Consider the following 20,629-nt stretch of genomic DNA (forward strand, 5'->3'; position numbering starts at 1 on the left):
AGTATCCCCTACCTCTTCTACAAACAATCAGATTGGCTGCTGGGAACTGTGCCAAGCAAAGAGCTCACAGTGCTGCATGACAATTTCCTGAGCAGGGATGGCTGATAAGAAGTAGTGTTGTTCCATGAACAGGGGACAGGACTGGGACTCAGGAGACCTGGATTCTATTCTCACCTCTGCTACTGACCTGCTGGGTGATTTGGGAAAGTCACTAAATTTCTCTGTCCCCATTTCCCCTACAACTTTTAGTCTGTCTTGTCTAATTAATTAACTATTAATTAATTAAATTAATTAAACTATTTAGACTGTAGACTCTCTGGGGCAGGGATTGTTACCTATTGTGTATATGTACAGAGCTAACACACTGGAGTCCTGATCCTGACAGTGCCCTCTAGGCACTACTGCACTACATATAATGAATAACAAAAAAAAATTAAGTTACTTTTTGTTTTTTTTGTATGGTCTAAAAAGATGCAAGGACTATGAAATGCTGCCTCTATTCATTAAGTAAATATTTTAATGTTAAAATAAATCTGCTGAAGGATTAGATACAGGAATTTTTATTAGGTTTTACATTAGTACGTGACATTAAAAAACTTCAATAATAACTGGGTTGGTAAGTGAGAACTGTCTTATTCACAGGTCAGCGAGCAGGTTCAAATCTTGAGAATGTATGGAATAATTCAGCCTAACAAGACAACTGTTGTTTCCTGAGACCAATTCCATTTGAGCTACAGAACACTTAACATATTGAACAGCTTAATTACTAATAATGAATGAAATACAGCTCTCTAATCACTGTTCAGATGAAGATAAATTAAACAAGGAAGAAAGGCTAGGGGCAGGCAATTTTTACAAAGAGCAACAGGAAAAGTCTGACACTAGAAAAGAGAAAGGGCATAATAGGGATAAACACTGGGTAGTACAAACTCTTATTTAAAAAGACATTAACTTTGTACATAATCAGTGCAAGGACAATCCAAAATGCCTGTAACACTGGAGAGGGGAAGGGGAATACAGCTACAGGGATTTGAGCAGGTTGTTACTTGCTTCTGCCAACAGAGAAGCAGAACTATGAAGTTGCTTCCCAAATGAAGGACTAAGTCAATGTATGTGTGTGAAAGAGACAGTGGCCTCATCTTTACCCTGGAAAGACACCAAATTCCTACAGTCCAGATTTAAACCATTGGTTTTATTTTCTTTTTCTTTCATTTAGTTCCAGTCTCTGCTGATGCTACTTTTGAACAAGGCCATACACATATGCCCAGGACTGGAAGACGAAGCAGCATACAGTATGCTGCAGTACTCTTTCTTTATTCTTTGTGATAGTAGCTAATAGGCCGAGAAGTATAGTCCTCCATTTACTGCCATGGATTTTCTATCTCTTTCAAAGTTGTATTAAGAGGCTACTTGAAATCTCTTCCTGGAAGTGGATGGATTTCTTTGAAAGGATTTGGAGTAATGTTGTGAGCCTGAAAATACAAAACATTATTTGTTAAGTGTACCATAACCAAAAGTCACACCAACCCTGTATTTGGGTTGCTTCTGTAGGCCTCCTTTAGAAGAACATTTATTAGCTTGATTGTATTCTCACACGTCACCTTTTTTTTATCCACGTAGTTCTTTTGGTTTGTATTAGTTTCTCTGGACAATGCTTTAACTAAAGAATTATCCAAAACTCAGGAAAACCTACAATTCTCAGAAATGAGAATGGACACACAATGTGTGGAATGGCAGACTTTCATTGGCTGAATGGAACCTAACATAAAAATTACTGCTTTATCCCAGAAGTTAGAGAGCCCCATATAAATACCGAATTCCACATCCAGTACCTGCTTGTTTTGCTGGTACAGCAAAGGAAAGACCTTAGCTGAAATCCAACAATGATTTAATTTAATTTAAGATTTGATTTAAAGAACATTATAAACAAAACATTTCTATTTTCTTTTTCACATTAAAATTACTTGTTTATGTTGAATACACTAATAATGAATGAGGGACTTGTACACTTCGTAGCTCATGTAAGCCAAGCTTATCGCACACATCAGGGGCTCCTTGCATCCCTCCATTTCCCCCCACCTCCAGCTTCTTATGTGTCACCATACCATCCCCCTCTTTTTCAGGGACTCCCTGCAACTCCCCCCCAGTCTCCTTGCTGCCAGAGGTTCTGTGTGCCCCCAATTTCTCTTTCCTCCCATGTAAGGGCCAACCCTTTCTACCCGCTAATGCCAGTGGCTCCGTGTCTCCTTATTCCCACTTCATCCCATGCCCTCCTCCCCTCATCTCCCTATGCCAAAGGGTCTGTCTCCCTCCTTCCCCCCATGCAAGGGGCTTCCAAATATCCCCCCCAACTCTCCCCATCCCCCTTGGCAGGGACTCTGCTTGCAAATCTTTCACCTTTTCCCCCATGCCACCCATAATAATTGCCACCCATTCCCTCTCTTGCCCCAAAAAATAATAGGGTTCTGGCCACTGATGCTTAGAAGGGACTCGGATATTTTGGAATTGATTAGATGCAGTGTTCAAAAGTTTTCGCATTACATAGATAGACAGACAAACAGAGAAATGCCATCAAGTTGGGTGTGAAGCTTTTGCAACCTCAGCCAATGAAAAAGCATAATTATATGGAGTATATTTAGACATTTTATAATCTAGTGTGGAATGTCATGTGCAATACACATCTATGAGTGTCTGAAAAAATTTATAAACAAACACTGCCACTGTTGCCATTTATATGGAACCTACAATGAGGGGATTGCACTTCATAGCTTTTGTAGGCCGAGCTTATTATACACACCAGGGGCTCCTTGCATTCCTCCACGCCCTCCTTCCCACCCCGCAAAAGCTCCCTGCATGCTGCCCTCCCAGTCCCCTCTATTTCAGGAACTCCACCAATCTTCTCCCTGCCAGGGGCTCTGTGTGCCTCCCCATTTCCCTCTCCACCCATACCAGGGTCTCCATTATCCCCATCATTCCCACTTCTACCATGCTCTCCTTTCTCCTCTTCCTCCCATGTCAGAGGCTCTGTGTGCTCCACACCAGGTTCCCCCAATTTCCCCCTCACCAGGAGTTCTGTGCAGTACAGCTTTTTTTATATTAATCTTTTGGTTTTGCTTACCTGTTAAAAAGCCTTGACCTGTCCATGTATTGTTAGCAAAATCCATGGGCGTCAATGACCTTTTATGAGGGGTGTCTGACTGTAAAAAGGGGGGAAATATTTTTGTTCATTATGGTCCTCTCACAGATTAAGGATCTGATTGTGACTTTCGCACCATAGCCTAGCACAGAGGTCAGTGGCGGAGTTGCACTGCTCTAGAAGGAGTATAAGAGAAATTGTGCCTCCACAGGCATCTTTCTTGCATATGGAGGTGGTGCAATCTGCTTCATTCATTAGGATGCAGCAGATCTCTCTTCCCAGCACACTAACCCCACTCTTCAGACCAGTGTAGATAGGGTGCAGGAACGTGGTCCCACCCTCTTTTAGACATCCTGCTCTCTGGAGGGAGTAGGAGTAAGCAGTCCCTGGGCTCCTGAGATCACAAGGTCTGCTACTGTGGGAGGCTGTTTTGCAGTCATATAAAAGTGGTGGTGGCAGTGGCGGGGAGGCAGGTGTCCTGCATCTCTCTCTGCCCCAGCCTTCCACAGATGTCTGGCCCAACATCTCTAATCACATAAAAACCCACCCTGAATGTGTGAGTTGTGTTGGGTCTTGAAAACTGATCAATAATGACAGTTCGTTCTCTAAGTGGTCGTCGCTCTGTACTGTCAGGTACTGCACTTGACACTCTACTATGAGGATACCGCCCTCTATGCTGAAAGAGAAAAAGAAAATTGAGCATTGAAATAAATGCAAATATTGGCATGGCGAAAATAAGAATCCTTTTGACCTTCGCTTAAATTAAAAGAAAAAAAAAAAGCAAAGAGCTAATTCTCCACTAAGTAAAAGGCTCAAGTTAAGAGTTTTTAAAATTACTAGGTTGGGCTTTTCAATTGGATTTCAAGTGTCTAAAAATTAAGGTAACATGTTTTATAGAGAGTAGGAGGGGGTAAGTGTAATTGCAAGAGGTTCTATTTAAGACTAAGAATGATAGCTGTGTTAATAGCATGTGTCTATGTCTCATGTTCTACATAATTTGAGAGGGTTATGCTAGACCTACTGTACCTATGATAAAAGATGTCTAGGAGGGTCTCCCACCTCCCAGGTGAGTCCTCTAACCACTGGGTTTTTAGTAGAAGGAGTGGGGGTGCAGGACCACCACTTTTCATGAGAAAGGACTGCCTTGGCTACAATGACTAATTCCAGGAAAGAGGTTACAGCTAGGAATCCTGAGCAGGGGGAAGCACCTCCCTCCCAGCACAGAGTTAGGCACCTAGCATCCTTTGAGGGGCAGCACTTAGACCTCACCCCTCTCCTCAACATTTCTACTGGCTAGGTTATGCAGCTCCTGCTCAGTTTGCTGGCTTCTGTGAATCCTTTTTTAGGCATCTAACTCTCTCCATGCATTGTATAGGGAATCTGGGCACCTAATTTAGGGTTGCAATTTCCACTAGGCGAGAGGATGCCAAGTGCTAGGTGCTGCTACCTCACAATCTTTAACATATCTATCCTCACAACACCCCTGTGAGATAGAGCAGTGCTATTATTTCCATTTTAGAGATGGGGAAGTGAGGCACAGTGAAGCTAAGTGACATGCTCACAGTCACACAGGAAGTCTTTGCCAGAGTAGGGAGTTGAACCAGGGTCTTCTAAGTCCTAGGATAGTGCCTCAACTGCTACACCATCCTTCCTCTCATAAAGGAGCATAAAAACATACAAAACCATAAAGGTTATGGGTTTCTTCATGTATGTCCATATTTATAATTTTAAAAATATTGGGAAGTACATTATTCAAACTGAAATAATTTCAAAATTCTAGTTTACTTTTCATCATTTTTCTCTTTTCTTGTACTTCATGCTTCTTGGACAATGAAAATGGAACAGTTTCACTTTTATTTATATTCACTTTTAGTCAATTTCATTTTCTACTTCTCACACACTAGCACAATGTAACAAAACACTGCAAGGCAATATATAAATCTAAAACACAAATATAAAATTCATTTATATCTGCTCTTTAGAAATTCAAGAACAAATTATTTAATTTTAAAAAAATGTCTTTAAAATGACCTACATTTGGGGCCTAAAATACCTCCCAATATCCCTTCAAATGTAACTATAAACTCTCACATATGTTAAGGCCTTGTATCACAATAAAATATGATTGAATGCAATTCTCCCCAAAGTACTAATTTCAACTAGTGATGCAAAGTGGGTTTGGGGAATTTTTTTTGTTTTTATTTTTTTGTTCAAGTTACTGATGGTCTTTAACAATATTAACAAGTACACATCTTACAAAGCCTTGCCGTGATCCAGGTACTGAAAGATACTGTTCAACAGCCTCTGTGTTTATTGGTGGTAACTTGTTCCGGGCTGTATGTACAAGTGGAGAGGACAAGCGATCTAAGCCAGTATACCTGTAGGATTCAGATTAAACAGATTTCATATTCCATCTAATACACCAGGGACAACATTTCTTAACACGTTTAAGTTACTGTAAATAGCAGAACACTTAATGCAGTGGCAGCTCTCAGAACAATGCTTTATGTATGCTTCATTTTTCTGTATGAAGTGTGGAATCTTTCAGAAATCTCAGCGCTAGTTCCCAAATCTTTTACAATACTTCACTAAGCCCTGTAACAATTAATGCTCTTGTTCAAGTTCAGCAAGGTCTTGACCTCAAGGAAGAAGAAAGTGAAACTAAAAACTCACAGTTTAGTTCCCCTAAGGACTTCATCACTGTACACATTAGGAGTCTTTGAACATAGTGGGTCTGAAGTGAGAGATGGTAGCCTACGATGGGTTGGCATTTTCCTAGAAGATGCCAGCAGTACCCGAGATGATGAGAGAATACTGTTATCAGTAATTCGCCCCCGCCGATTCCGCACTGAGTTGAGAACACTGGAGCCTATGTTATGTTGTTTGTCTTCTTGTTCATTCCTAAAGAGAAAACAAAACAAACACACACTTTTTAGAAGAATATAATTGTTACTTATACAAATTAAAACTCAGTCAATATCTATTATTGACAGAAAGATGTCTGCATTTTTAATTACATTTTTGAAATCCCAAAGCATATTTTATATGGCCAAAATAACAAAGTACAGCATAAAAAAAGTATACTATTTCCATATCAATATTTACTGTATCTTGTCTGCCAAGCCTGCATGCCTCTGTTGGAGTGGTTTAGCTTGAATTGTCATGACGCCATTCAAATCACTATAAAAATTGCTGGAGAAACGGTGAACCTAAAGAGAGCAAAAAAATAAATGTATTTAACCTTTCAGTCTCATTACCTTCTTCAAAGCAAGGCTTCAAAAACCCCAAAACTCACATAGTTAGGTCAAAAGATGCTTAAAAACTATGCAAGAGAAATCCCACTTCAGATCATAATGGAACATTTCTCCCCTATATAAGCTAAAATGCAAATAAATAAGGGTCAATACTCCACAAAACAAAGCTTGAAAATTAAGACTAACAATACATATTACAAGAAATAATTATTTAATATTATCACTGCAAACATAAGTAATATGTACCCCACTATTTATTTCTATTATAGGCAGAGTTGGCAGCAATGACTATAATTAAGGTTGCTTTTCCATTCTATTGTAAGTAACTGAAAACAGGGCCCTATAACTTTGCCTAAAGTTTTTTCTTCAGGCTAATAATTTTTTTTATTATGTGTCCACTTCAGGCTATTATATATAATTTATTTGGTTACTTTTTGAAATGTTTCAGATAAAATGGTTCGGCCATTTCTGAGAATGAGGTTAGTGAAATATATGTTCTGTTAATATTAAAAAGTTCTTACAACCACTTTACAGAGAAGCTCTACCATGCTTTGGAGCAGGGACTCAAATATTTAGCAGAGGAGTCGCTGTGGGGACAGAGAGGTGACTTGAAATGCCCCCATGAAAATCCATCCAAATTTGGCCACATTATAAACCTCTGACCATTGCTGTCTGCACTTGCTTCAGTAAAGGCTTGTTAGAGGATGGCAGCTAAATTCTCAAAATATTACTCAAGCTCAAGGCTGCAGGGGCTGAACAGGACTTTTTTTTTGGCTGCAATTTACTCCTGGCTCCTGGGCCACTACAGTGCCAAGCACTGGAACTACACTACAGGGAAAATTCGATCTAAGCTACGCAATTTGAGTTACGTGAATAGTGTAACTCAAATCGATGTAGTTTAGATCTACTTATTGCGGGGTCGACACTATGCGATGTCGATGGGAGATGCTCGCCTGTCAACTCCCCCTACTCTTCTCAATCCGGTGGAGTACAGGAGTCAACAGGAGAGTGATCTGCGGTCGATTTAGTGGGTCTTCACTAGTGCACCACCAGTGCATAGATCACCACTCATTGATCCCCCGTTAAGTGTAGACAAGCCCTAAGAGCAGAGAGACTGTCTCTCCTATGTTCTCAAAGCTCCCCCTGTGGCCGCCTAGGAAGCATGGAGGAGAAGAAGAAGAAAGCTGCTTGAATGCAGGGGCAGGGGCAGGGACATGCTGTATGGAATAGGGATAGGCTATGGGAAACAGAAGCATAGGGGACAGAGTCAGAAAGGGACAGGCTAGAGGAAAGAGGCAGAAAAGTATGTAACTGCTAGTGCATACTCACCTCCAGAAACTCAAATAGAACCCAAGATTCCCAAGTTCCAACACTGAGGCAGACTCTGAACAAGTCTCTTTGTCCACCAACCCATAATGCAGTGGGGAGCAGAGAGAGAAAAGGACCAACTAAGACAATCTGATGTTAGGGGTTTCGAATGAGGGGAGTTAGGCTGGAACTTCACATGCACCTTGCAGGGAAGAGTTCTTTCATGGTTCTATTGAAAGGGAAGGGTTGTCTTTCAATATAAAGGGTATGATTTTCTGGAAGTGAATAGGAAATATTGCTATCTGTTTTTATAGCACCTAACACAATAAGGTCTCAATTCTAATTGGGGTCTTTGGGCTCTAAGTGGGGTCCAAATAAAAGGTGGTTATAACAATGATGTAGACTTGTGTTTTTTAAAAAAACAAACTCAAAGGTGGAAAGTCAGACTAAATACCTTAAATATGCATAATCAATAAAATGGAAACTTTTCTGATCTAAGTTAGAAAAGGCCTAGGCCAACTGAAAACAGAATTCTGTTTTGTGGAACAATATTTTACCTGAGATGGAACAAAATGTGAACCAAAAGATGTGCTTCGTGCCTCAGAGCCTCTTGATGGGGGGACACTTGCTGTATCTGCTGTAATACGGGAGACTAGTAGATGTGGCAATTTGCTTGTAATAGCTTTCAATTTCTCCACCTGTTCATCATTCTCTGCACCAGTGTAGAATATACAAGTGATTAAGAAACAAATTTTTCTGCAGTTATACAAACTGATGATGGTAGGAAAATATCAGTGACTCAGATTTGACATATTATCTGCTAGATAAACAGTATTCAACATTTATTATAAATGTTATGACATTTTGTCTTAGATTAGTTTTAATTTAAATCTTTATGACATTTAAAAATAAACTAGTTGTCAGATTAAAAGCATTTATTTCTAAAAACATTTTCAAAATGACTGTATTTTCTCTGTCTGTGATAAATCAGTTGGGCCATGTATGTGGAAGAAATGTAATTTGTTTTTATTTTTTAGAAAACACTGGTAAAACAGCTGAACATTATTGAAACATTCTCATGTAAGGTGTGTTAGAAACAGAAAAACGTATGAACAGAAGCAACCAAATGTCCTCTTAGTCCATTCTGCCTGCAAAAAGCTGTATTGCTACTTTTTCAGTAAGTATAAGCCATTATTTCTATCATACCCTTAAATTTCTCAATGGTCCTAGCCCACATACTTTGCTTAACAGCCTATTCTCCACAAGTGGATGTCCTTCTTAGAGGAAAAGGTAGCAAACCTAAATCTCCCCCTCTTTAATTCATAATACTGAGCTAAACAATTCACTTGAGGCCTGAACAATTCTTGTGTAGTCTGGCAATAACACATGCAACACTCAGTTCTACCAGCATAGAATACTGCAAATATTTAACTTCTTCTACTTAGACCGTGTCTATACTACAGGGGCTATAGTGGCATAGTTACAGCACTGTAGCTATGCCAGCATAACTCCATTGTGTAGACACAGCTTAGAGCAATGGAATGGGTTTCTACATTGCTTAGGGAGGAGATGTTCCTCCTGAAATAGTAACTAGGTCAACAGAAGCATTCTTCTGTCAACCTAGCTGTGTCTATGCCAGTGGTTAGGTTGCATAGCTACACCACTCAGGGCTGTGAATATTTAAGTGTAGACCAGCCATAGTTTTAAAATGAATTTGAAGTTAATTATTTTACTAGTTTCCATTGATATATTTTTCCTTTTTATTTAAGATTGATTTTATGTATGTTTTTCTGGCATTGTTTCTTCAATTAATATACATTTTAAGAAACAATGCAGAGTCCATTAGCTTCTAAAGGCAACCCCATGCACATGCCAAAGCACAAAATTTCACCAAGAGTTATTTCTTTACCTTCTGCTTTTCTGTGCAATAGTCTGTTAAAAACACCAGGAAGAATTAAATTTAATCACAGTGAACTATGTTCTTTCATCCTGTGTTAATCTCTGCATAACCCACAGTCAGCGTGGCTCTCTCTCCCCCTCTAGTGGCTGGACCACACAGAGTTTGATGAGTCTATACTGTGATTTTGCTAACAAACTCGGGTCTTTTAGCGTAAACACTAGATGCTAATGCTTTTAGATACCAGGCCCCAGATTCAATCTCTACTGCTGAAGAGCTTCCAAGGGGCATCATGTTACATAATGCACCAAGGATCTCTTTGGGCTTACTTGCACTGAAGCACTTCTTGTGAGAGACCTCCTCTCTTTATGGGCCTGATCCAAAGCCCACTGAAGTCAGTAAGAATCTTTTCATTGGACGTGCATGCATTTTATAAAGTGCCATGTAAACACACAGTGACATTTAAGAAGACGAATAAAGATGTTTGCTAAGCCATATTTAATTAACATTAAATTACTGTTCCAAGTACAATTCTATAAGTGCCATCTACAAAAACTCTGAGTACCTGTGATAGCAGTTTCCCAGTTTTTTCTAATCAGCTCCTCCAATATTTCAACTATATTGCTCCAGACACCATCAAACACTTCAGCTGCCACTGCATCTTTGATACAGGCATTGGGAGAAACAGGAGGAATGCCACGTTTATTCCTCTTTCGAGCAAGCTGGGCTTTCTTTTGTTCCAAACTCTCATCATCACTAATGATTGAAGCAAATTCAGCTTTATTACCAAGTTCTACATGTTTTTGTTAACAAAAACAGTGAATCTAATATACTTTCTTATGGATCCAGAAAAGCATAAAATAGATTTATATTTAAAAGATCAAGTTTCGTATTATACATGATCCAAGTTCTGTTGGAAGAAAACAGAACTGCTCCAAACTGAAATTATGAATTGGTTTTACTTTGTTTTTTTGCCTCTTGCTGATTGAACGGCGGTGGTAGCAACATGAAAAATTAAACTGGGGCATTATAGCAAGAAGTTTTTGAGGATCTTGATATAGCAGCCATAGACATAGATAGTATTGCAGGAATGAGACAAAACTGATGGACTTGGGCATTTGGGGCTAGAATCCCACACCCCCTTACCTCACCACCACCTAAGGAAAATACCATTCCACCAGCTTTGAAGGGGGGAATATTATGTAGAATAGATTCTTAGCTCCACATCCTGCTCATCCAGACACATTTGCCATGACCATGTGGAGTGACTTGGAGGGATTTCTGCAGCTTTGCAGGAGCAGGGAACCATGAAACCTCATGTGCCACACCCACCCTTCCATTATTATATGAACATTTTCACCCCTTTTTATTTCTCTCTCTTCCTCTCTGGACTGGGGAACAGGTGTATCACAGAACCCTTACTCACTGCCTCATGATACACTTAGTATGAAAAGAGCTTTCTGGAACTAAATTTTATTCTATGCTTGTTCTAACATTAACTATATCATATTACAATTTAACAAAATGAAAAAAAAAATATTAAAAACAATCTCTATAATCTCAATTCAGAAAGGCCCCATCCTTGGCTGCATTCTAGATGTTCCGGTGGAAAGTGATGCTAATGATGGTGTAGCTGGCCCCAGAAGGATCAAACTAGTTCAGGAACAGGGGATCCTCTCTTGTGGAGAGGGCACAATGGTTCCTTTACCATAACTTCCCAACCCTACAGCCAGCGCTGGAGATGTGGTTTCCCTGCACTCTCACAACCCTCTTCAGGCTGCTTTAACTTATGCTGGGGGACACATAGGTAGCCCAGGGTTGGGGGGAACAGAGAGGGGGCTTAAAATCACTTTTGTATCCCCCCTTTTTGAGCTATACGGTGTACTTCTGAACCACAGCTGAGAGTGAGGACTAAGGAATTTTCTAAATTAATTGGAAGTAGGTTTAGAGAAAAGCAAAGCACAGGTTTTAAGCAATTTCATGATAGTTTCTCATTATATTCTCCAAAAAATATGTAATTTATTTACAGCTCCTTGTTGTCAAAAGCAAGATACTCTTCAATTTTTCCATCCACCTCATAGATTTCTTCTTCCAGGAATGAATACTCAGATGAGTCAGAAACAGAAATCCTTGGGGAACCACAGTCTAATGATTTGTGTACTGGGGATGCTATTGGAACTAGTTTAGATCCCGAAATGCACAGCCTGAAACAAAAGAATTAGAATTAAATATACATGGAAAGAAGTGTAAATAGGCAGCTGCTGCATTATACTGAGGTGTTTTAAGGTTATTAAAATTATATGCGTATAAACTTATGAAAAGATATGATAGATCAAAGTGAAGTGCTTTTGACTAAGTAAATTTTATTTCCACTACACAAAGACAATATACTGAAATGATATCCTAATAAGGTCTTAAAAGCCCACAGTACAATTGCTGCACAATCAAGGAAACTCTTTGATAAAGCATACAAACTTTTCACTTATTTGATCATCTATAAGAGATAATGTTTATGTATTTGTGACTGAGGTTTTTTTATGTTAATGTGGTTACAGTTTAGTTGCTGTAAATATTAGGAATATATGAAAAAAATGTAATGTCAATAGAAATGCTTAAAAATTAACATATATGAAAATGTTAACCTACTCTTTTGTGTTGCTAGTGCTTTCACAGAGGCCAAATAAAGATTTGGTGTACACCGAGCAAGTCGTTCTGCTCTGAAAATGCTGAAAGCCTTCATCTCTAGGAAAAAGGAGCTGTTTTCCTAAAATCCTGCAAAATATAAAATGTGAAGTAGTTACATCTAATTAAATCTGAATAACAGGAAGTGCAACAATGTGAAAAACACAGACACCTGCAATACAAACAAACAAACAAACAAACAGGTAGAAATAATTTAATAATAGCTCCCATACATTTATTCTGAGTAATTAATGGATATAAGGGGCCAGATCCTCAGATAATATAAAGTGGTGTAGCTGCACTGATGCCAGTAGAGCTATGCTAATTTAAACCAGTTGAGGATCTGGCCTATAAGCTTTAAAAATAGCCAGACATTTAATGAAAGGACAACAGATAACACCCACACTAGCTAAATGAACTATGTTATAAAAGTTGATTTGCACACAGAACATAAAACTCTCTCTCATATCAATAGTCCATCAGATAATATAGAAAGAAAAAATTTTAAAATAGATAGAGACCACGATCCCAATAGGGTTACTTTAACATCACTCTGCACAACTCTCTGGAGTAACACAAAAGTGACCTCCATGGCGACAAAGGATCTGACCCAAAATGTTTATAAAGGTGGCTGCTAATGTACGTTATTGAAATTGAGACCAGATAAGTGTAGGTTGTAATTGGGGGGAAACATTTATTTTTCTTTTAATGTATACACAATCACTTTGTGAAACAGAAAATTTCAGATCATTATTTATCTGAGTAATGCTCATTACTTATTGCATTGCTTTCCACTAAAGATTTGCAAGGGCTTTTGAGGGGAATCTACAGGTAATAAGCAGGAACTTGTATATTTCAATCTGAGATTCTCAGGTTCTTTCAAATACTTGGAAACTTTTCCTTGAGAAACCTACTTTTTCACTGAATGGCACCGTAAATAAGAAAGATCTGAGTCATGTTCGTTAGTCACTAACTCATTAATCATTAAAAATTCTCTACTTTATAAACTGACTCAGTAAGAAAAGGCCTTTTCTTTTAATAGGTTTGATCCCGTGCCTATTGAAATCAATGGCAATGTTCAGACGCAGTCTGAGCAACTAAATATGTTTTTACCTGTTCAAATGGAGACCAGTATGACTTACCTATTTTACAGAAAATGGAAGGACTGATTGTGAACCTCTTACTCACATTGGGGAACAATTACTCACAGCAGCAGTACCACTAGAGTCAATGGAGAAACTCTGGTAATTGCTCAACAATGTGAGTAAAGGTGTTCACAATCTAGCCCTAAGAACTAAGGGTTTTTTTTTACCTCAGAGTTAATTATTTTTGTACATGGCACATCATGCATTTTACAATATTAGGTGGTACAAAATTACCTAAAATAAACTCGCTTAGCACCTGTAATTCAGCACTGGAATGTTCACATAACTTCTCGTACCTGGAAATATTTGTTCTAGAGCCGACATTCATGTCAGACAGGCTTTTTCTATATCACTAGAATTTTTCCATACCTTTCCAGTAATTCATAGATTCCAAGGCCAGAAGAGACCACTGTGATCATCTAGTCTGATCTCCTGTATTACACAGGCCATAGAACTTCCACAAAATAATTCCTAGAGCAGATATTTGAGAAAACATCCAAACTTGATTTTAAAAAATGATCTGTGTGTGTGGAGGGGAGATATAGCTCTGAAAAATCTACATGACAGGATTTGCAAGAATGTTCCACTCAAGAGACAAGGACAAGGGGATATGGACTTGGAAGCCCAAAGATCCACAGAGAACTGAATGACCAATGCAATGGTCTCTCAAGAATCTAAAACGACAGTGCTGTGTGGCTCTCTTGCTAACACCTCCCCTAGTAGGATGGCTCCTTCAGAAATCATGTGGCTATAGTGCTAGAACTGTGCACTATTCCTCATTTAACAGGGTAGAAGGTTGCAGAGGCAAAGTTAATGTGGGTTCACTCATTAACTTGTACACATTTCCAAGCAGAAATCTACCAAGCTCCCAAGGGAGCCAGTCACTCAGAACAACTGCTTCCAACCTCCATCCCCAGTCCTGACAAACACTAGCAATCCTTAACAATCCTCTGGCAGATTACTGGAAAATAAATGGAGCATACAGAAACAACCCAGACTAGAGAAGAACATGAGGAGCACTGTATCAAGCTTTCTTTTCAACTATACTCATCTTTTTTCAAAATAACTTAACAAAATAGTTAATGACACTCACATTCCATATCTAGTCTACCCAGTGTTGTTGTAGCTATGTCAGTCCCAGGATATTAGAGAAACAGAGTGGTTGAGGTAATATCTTTTATTGAACCAACTTGTCCCTCTCACCAACAAAAGTTGATCCAATAAAAGATATTACCTCATCCATCTTGTCTCTCTACTATCTAGTCTATAACCTTTAAATTAAGTTAATATATTTCCCTCCTGAATCATGTACCGTAGACAGGTTCAATCTACCTATTTCCTGGAGCTCTTTAATAAGTTCCATTTACTTTTTACCATCATTATCAGATCTAAGCCAGGAAATCATAAGTACCCAACTTTCATATGAAATCTAGTCCAGTGAAAATACTGTAAAAATGTAATCAGCTGAGAATGAATATATTGAATTAGCTACACTTCTACACAACAGCAGGATTTCTGCATATCCTGTGAATTGTTATAGCATTTAAAGAAAGGAAAGATTTTGTATAACAATATGGAAATGTTGCTTCAAGTTTATGTATTTAACATTTCCTGATTCACATAAAGGGTAGTAGTATTTATTAGTTATTATTATTGTCAACCTTAACAACACATTCTAAATAGTTTTTCATTGACATTTGGTAATTATGATTCTCTGGAATCTTAAAACTAAAATCCTTTTAAAGATTAAGAGTTAGATTGTCCAGATACACATAGGCTCACATTAGAATGGTGTGGAGCCACCCTAAGACAGTAAGAGTGTGCATATGTGCGCACACAAAGCAGTACCACTTTAATGGTGTTGTGTGACCCTCTGAGCACATAACAGGGCATCGTCCCATGGCTAATTCTCTTCCCTGCCCTTGTTGGGTGGTTTGCTGTGCCAGGGATTGAAGGAAAGAGCAGTACCTGTGTTCCGCGGGCACCTTGCACCACCATGAAAGAGCCAAGGACACTTTCTCCCTAAGTACATATCTCTCCATTTATAGAACTACTTATTGCTTTGCTAACATTTCACATTGGTTCATATTGGTTTACATGACCCAGGATGGTGACATCACCATGGCCAAACACTGTTCCTGCAGCCTATGGACACTCTTTTCTCACTACTCCTAAAAAAGACAGCATTCAAAGGGCAGAATTGACAGCATGAGTCTCTTTGTATTGACTTCAAGGCAGTTAGGATTTTGCTGTATGTCTTCACTGAGGTTAGTTTTTATAAACATAGTATTAATTGCACTATTAGATGTATTCTGTAAATATTAAAAGTCACTACTGAAATATGTTTCTTCTTTTCTCATATTAATTTTCACACACATTACTATTCTCATGATACTGCATTAATATAAAACCCTTTGCAATGATTACATTACTTAGGATGAATATCATGAGCAGGTAGAGCACTGAGAGCCCATGCATGGCCAAGGACTAACATGCAGTTTGACCACTGAACTGCAGATGAATTTGAACACAATTCTGAAAATAATACTACAAATATAAGCCAATAAGAACAGCTCAGATTGAGATACCTAGAAAATAAATAAATTAATCAAACAAAATTCTGATAGCTTAGAACTAATTCTATTAAGCAATTCCCTTACCTCAGATGAAGAGACCGTTTGGTCCAGTCTTTACATTCTGCCTGCAGACTCTGGGTTTGAGAACTCACTTTTCCTTCAAACAACATTTCATCCACATCCCAGAATGACTGATGCACTCTTTGTGTATTAGCTTTGTCAAATTCCTACAAATTATAAGACTATATTTAGGAAATACATTTAAAATGAGAACCATATCAAATATACAACCTTTTTACATTTTTTATTATTATTAGTCACTGGAGATACAGTTGAGTTAACAAATGACCTAGTTACTAATTTGGTTTTCTTTACTGCTATAGCAGCTGTCCTGCACTGGAAAAAAGTAACTTTTCGATCACAAGTCATGTGCTATACGACAATTCAAAAACTTAGTTTTCTGTAAAACAGTTTGATCTTTCATCAATAAATTAGATAAAAAGTACTATTAATAAAAATTTCTGAGACATACATCATCCCTCCAAGAATAAATTGAGCTTCTTTCAGTGGACAAGCCAGTAGTATAGCTTTGTATTCCAGACCAAGAATTATTCAAGTCTGTTGGTGTTATAGGACTGCTAGAAGACAGTGACGAAACAGTTTCACTGTGGAAAGAAACAAAATAATAATCAAATATATTTTACACAAACATACTAAAAGTAACATTGCACATATTCATACCATATATATGGTAGTGATGTATGCCTGTGTGTGACACACGTGACTTTCTGAACATGCTGTGAAATCCATCTGTTAGATAAGGTGATGAGATGGGTATTGGCTTTTAGACAGAGTGGGATGGATGTATGCTGCAATCATATCGATCATCCAAAGGCTGATAGGTAGGGCCCTACCAAATTCACAGACCATTTTGATCAAATTCATGGTCATAGGAATTTAAAAATCACTAATTTCATTATTTCAGCTATTTAAATCTAAAATTTCATGGTGTTGTAATTTTAGGGGTCCTGACACAAAAAGGAGTTGGGGGGGGGAGGGTTTGCGGTACTGCTCCCCTTACTTTTGCATTGCTGCCCTTCAGAGCTGGGCAGCTGGAGAGCGATATCTGCTGGCCACAAGCCCAGTTCCGGAGGCAGAACCGCCTCCCGCAGCAGTGCAGAAGTAAGGATGGCATGGCATAGTATTGCCACCTTTCCTTCTGCGCTGCTGCTGTAGAGCTGGCCCCTCAGTCAGCAGCTGCTGCTCTCCAGCCACACAGCTCTGAAGGCAGCACAGAAGTAAGTAAGGGTGGCAATACCGCGACCGCCCTAAAATAACCCTGTGACACCCCTGCAACTCCCTTTTGGATCAGGACCCCCAATTTGAGAAACTGTGGTCTCCCCCCTGAAATCTGCACAGGATAGGGAAAAAGCACACAAAAGACCAGATTTCACATGGGGAGACCAGATTTCACAGTCCATGACGTGTTTTTCATGGCTGTTAATTTGGTAGGGCTCTATTGATAGGTTAACTTTTATACCATATTACACTGCTGGGTGATTATCATTTTAACTATTACCAGGACACCCAGAACATGTGTATAGGCATTTACTTTACACATGCACCCATGTACATGCATACATCCTCAATATGTGAAAGGTGCTGAAAGAATGTGTGTCCTTTTGCACAGTAAAGTCGTACAGTTTTGGCTGCACTAAGTTATAGACAATCGCCCCCGAAATCTATTAGAAACTGCATTATTTCTTATAGTAAAGTGTTTAAAACTATAAAAGTTTCAATTAGTATTGCTTTATTATATTTACTGCTATGGATTATATTTTACACATACAGAGAGTGGGCTTGTGATGGTTTGGGCCCTTTGGGGTGTCACCTGATGTGCTGCGGTGCCAGAGGCAGCCTATTCTGCCAGCCTGGGTCCCCTTTACCTGGCCTTGCTGGGCTAGGCTCACAAGCCTCTTCCAGGCAAACACACAGGCAGGGCGACACCCAGCTGCATAGAGAGACAGAGATCCGTTCTGTTGCCCACTCCCTTTAAGGGGTACAAACCCAAAGGTTTTATGAAATTCGCCCCCTCCCTCAATGTGGAGGGAGATATATACAACTTCTTGCCCAACCCCCAGTTAGCAATTACATAAACTAGGTTATATTATAAGCAAGAAATAAGTTTATTAACTACAAAAGGTGAATTTTAAGTGAATATAAGAGATAAGACAGAACAAAGCAGATTACTGATCAAATAAAACAAAGTACACAAGAGAAGCTCAATATACTTAAGAAACATTACAAAATGTAAATTCTCACACTAAATGTTATTTTAGGCAGGTTGCAAAGTATCTGTGGTTCAGAGTTCCGGTTATATTTCCTTTTCAGACTGAACCCCATCTTAGTCTGGACTCCCCTTTGCCTTCCCTTCAGGTGGCTTTAGCAGTCTTCCTTCTTGGGCAGATAGGCCATGGAGAGGAGGCGTCTCATTTGCCTTCCTCCCCACCCTTAAATAGGATTTATATAAGGCGGGAATCCTTTGTTTCCCAAACTGACTCCCCTTCCCTTCCAATGGAAAGTTATAAGAGGTCCCAGGTAATGTTTAGTATCAAGTGACAAGACCACCTGACTCTGTAGTATTACAGTGTCCATGCGTCAGTGGCAGTATGGATTGTCCGCAAGAAGGCCAAGCCTTTTCGCAGTCCACTGTCCTCGCTGATGGATCATCCACCCTGTCTAGCTTTTTCACTGTTGTACCTGAAGTGTTAGCAATGGGTGTCACCCAAAATAGCATGGTTGAAATAAAGATACATAGTTAATATTCCTAACTTCAGATACAGAAATGATACGGGCATACAAATTGAATAATCACATTCAGTAAATTATAACCTTTCCAATGACACTGTACAAGATGCATCTTGCATAAAGTACATCTCAGTTATGTCATATTCATATCATAAGCATATTTTCTTAAAGAATATGGAGTGAAACATCATACCTTCCCCAAGAGATTATTGCAAGAGGATTGGTCGCTGACCAATATGGAGGCAGTATGCCTAAAATCCCGTTTTGGCTTTGGTGATCCAACGTCCAAGTGTTATCAAACACTGTAATGTTATCTATAGGTGGTTTTGCAAAGTCCTGGGTTTCTGTTCCCAGATTGCCTGAAAACATTTTGGTATGTAGCATTGCAAAAATAATGCAGATATCAATATCTTCTAAAGTGTTGGTGTCTTGGCATTTAACCACCAATGCCATGAGGCGGTGTGCCTCAGTTTCCCCTTTCACACAGCAGTCTAGATTAGTTATGCCTTTTCTGCTGTGCCCAGCTCTAAGCCTGTTTACAGGTACTAGCTGAGAAGCAGTATTGTTATTGGACTTTCTTGTTACCACTCCCAGGCCGTACCAAAGATTCTTCCAAAAATCATGCATGTTACATATTTTTAAAGTATTTACCACCTGTATCCAATTCTTTGTCTTGACCCACAGTGTGTGTAGTAAGAGATATAAAATACCAGCAAATTCATGACAGAGAGGCACTTCCAAGTAGGATTATCATACCACGCCCACTGTCTAAACAGATCACTTTGTTTAGCATTCATTGTATTTCTCATCCCCTCAGTAAAGGTTCTTAGTTTAGGTATGTCTTTGAGGTTTTGGCAAGGAAAGGGTATATGGGGACCTTGTATGTTACTGGCCCACCCCCTGTGAAGTTGCATTTCCTCTCCAGGGTTAAGCCCATGCAAAGAATCCACTCCCACCCCAACCTCCCCGGGATTCCTTTGAGTTGCCCACCCCCATCACTCAGTGGCTAATGCTTAGCTGTGGGGAGGGGTTTACCTGCCTGGGAAGTGGCTGTCTCTGCTCTTTTCTCAGAATTTGCATATTCACTGACACCAGAATGCTTGGAAGAATCCCCCGAATCCCCCGCATTAAAGGGACAGAGTTAGTTTTCACAAGCACAACAGGAAAAACATTTTGCAAAAGTGGGACCTGGATTGGGGTACCCTTGGTCACCCCTCTCTCTTTCCCCAGAGGTCATCTGTATGGCTGCTCCACTCCGAGAAGTCAGTTACGTTCTCTCTTAAAACCTGAGCCACAGGTGAGGTGCCTGGGAGTGCAGATGCAGATCCAGCAAATTTCTCCTGGGCAAACCCTTCCCTGTAATAAGTGTGGGGGACACTCCTATACTCCCCCACATTCCTTCTTAACTCCTTGCCACCCCCCTGTCACCCCCCCCGCAAAGCACACACCCCTGTGTTCCTCAGAGCAGCATCTGCCCCGTTCAGCCATGGGCTCAGAGCTAACAATCAGAACAGACCCTTTACTGCTAAGCATTATGCCCTCCTCCTTCCTTGAATTGGGTTTGCCTTCAGTTACAGAGCCCATGGAAACCTTAACCACGGCAGCGGTCTCCAGTATTTCCCCCCCTTTCTCTGGGCTTTCTTTTAGGACACATTTTCCTATACATTTTAGAGTGAGTTCTGTTTCTTGCTTAACTGCCACTTCCTGGCAGCCAGCAACCTGGACAGACTCCCTACCATCAGACAAAACATTCCCATCCTCCGAGGAGATAGCCACAGGACAGGAGCTCACTTTACCCACTCCCACCTTTGGTAGAAAATTGC

At 39.5% G+C, this 20,629-nt stretch overlaps 1 protein-coding gene across 3 annotated transcripts in view; it reads right to left on the reverse strand.

The window, feature by feature from the left end:
- Positions 1–497: 497 nt before the first annotated feature.
- FAM149A (family with sequence similarity 149 member A) overlaps positions 498–20,629 on the reverse strand; it is a 78,218-nt gene continuing 58,086 nt past the window's right edge. For all 3 annotated transcript variants that reach the window (XM_054030906.1, XM_054030907.1, XM_054030908.1), the window contains exons 3-14: positions 16,531–16,663; positions 16,083–16,225; positions 12,242–12,367; positions 11,623–11,799; positions 10,161–10,351; positions 8,256–8,410; positions 6,242–6,345; positions 5,810–6,037; positions 5,394–5,514; positions 3,684–3,812; positions 3,119–3,197; positions 498–1,472 (exon numbers count right to left, since the gene is read on the reverse strand). In XM_054030906.1, coding sequence (XP_053886881.1) covers positions 1,399–1,472; positions 3,119–3,197; positions 3,684–3,812; positions 5,394–5,514; positions 5,810–6,037; positions 6,242–6,345; positions 8,256–8,410; positions 10,161–10,351; positions 11,623–11,799; positions 12,242–12,367; positions 16,083–16,225; positions 16,531–16,663 — 1,660 coding nt within the window. In that variant the 3' untranslated portion in view covers positions 498–1,398. The remainder of the gene's footprint in view (positions 1,473–3,118; positions 3,198–3,683; positions 3,813–5,393; positions 5,515–5,809; positions 6,038–6,241; positions 6,346–8,255; positions 8,411–10,160; positions 10,352–11,622; positions 11,800–12,241; positions 12,368–16,082; positions 16,226–16,530; positions 16,664–20,629) is intronic.

Source organism: Malaclemys terrapin, chromosome 5, assembly GCF_027887155.1.
Source record: "Malaclemys terrapin pileata isolate rMalTer1 chromosome 5, rMalTer1.hap1, whole genome shotgun sequence".
NCBI lineage: Eukaryota > Metazoa > Chordata > Testudines > Emydidae > Malaclemys > Malaclemys terrapin.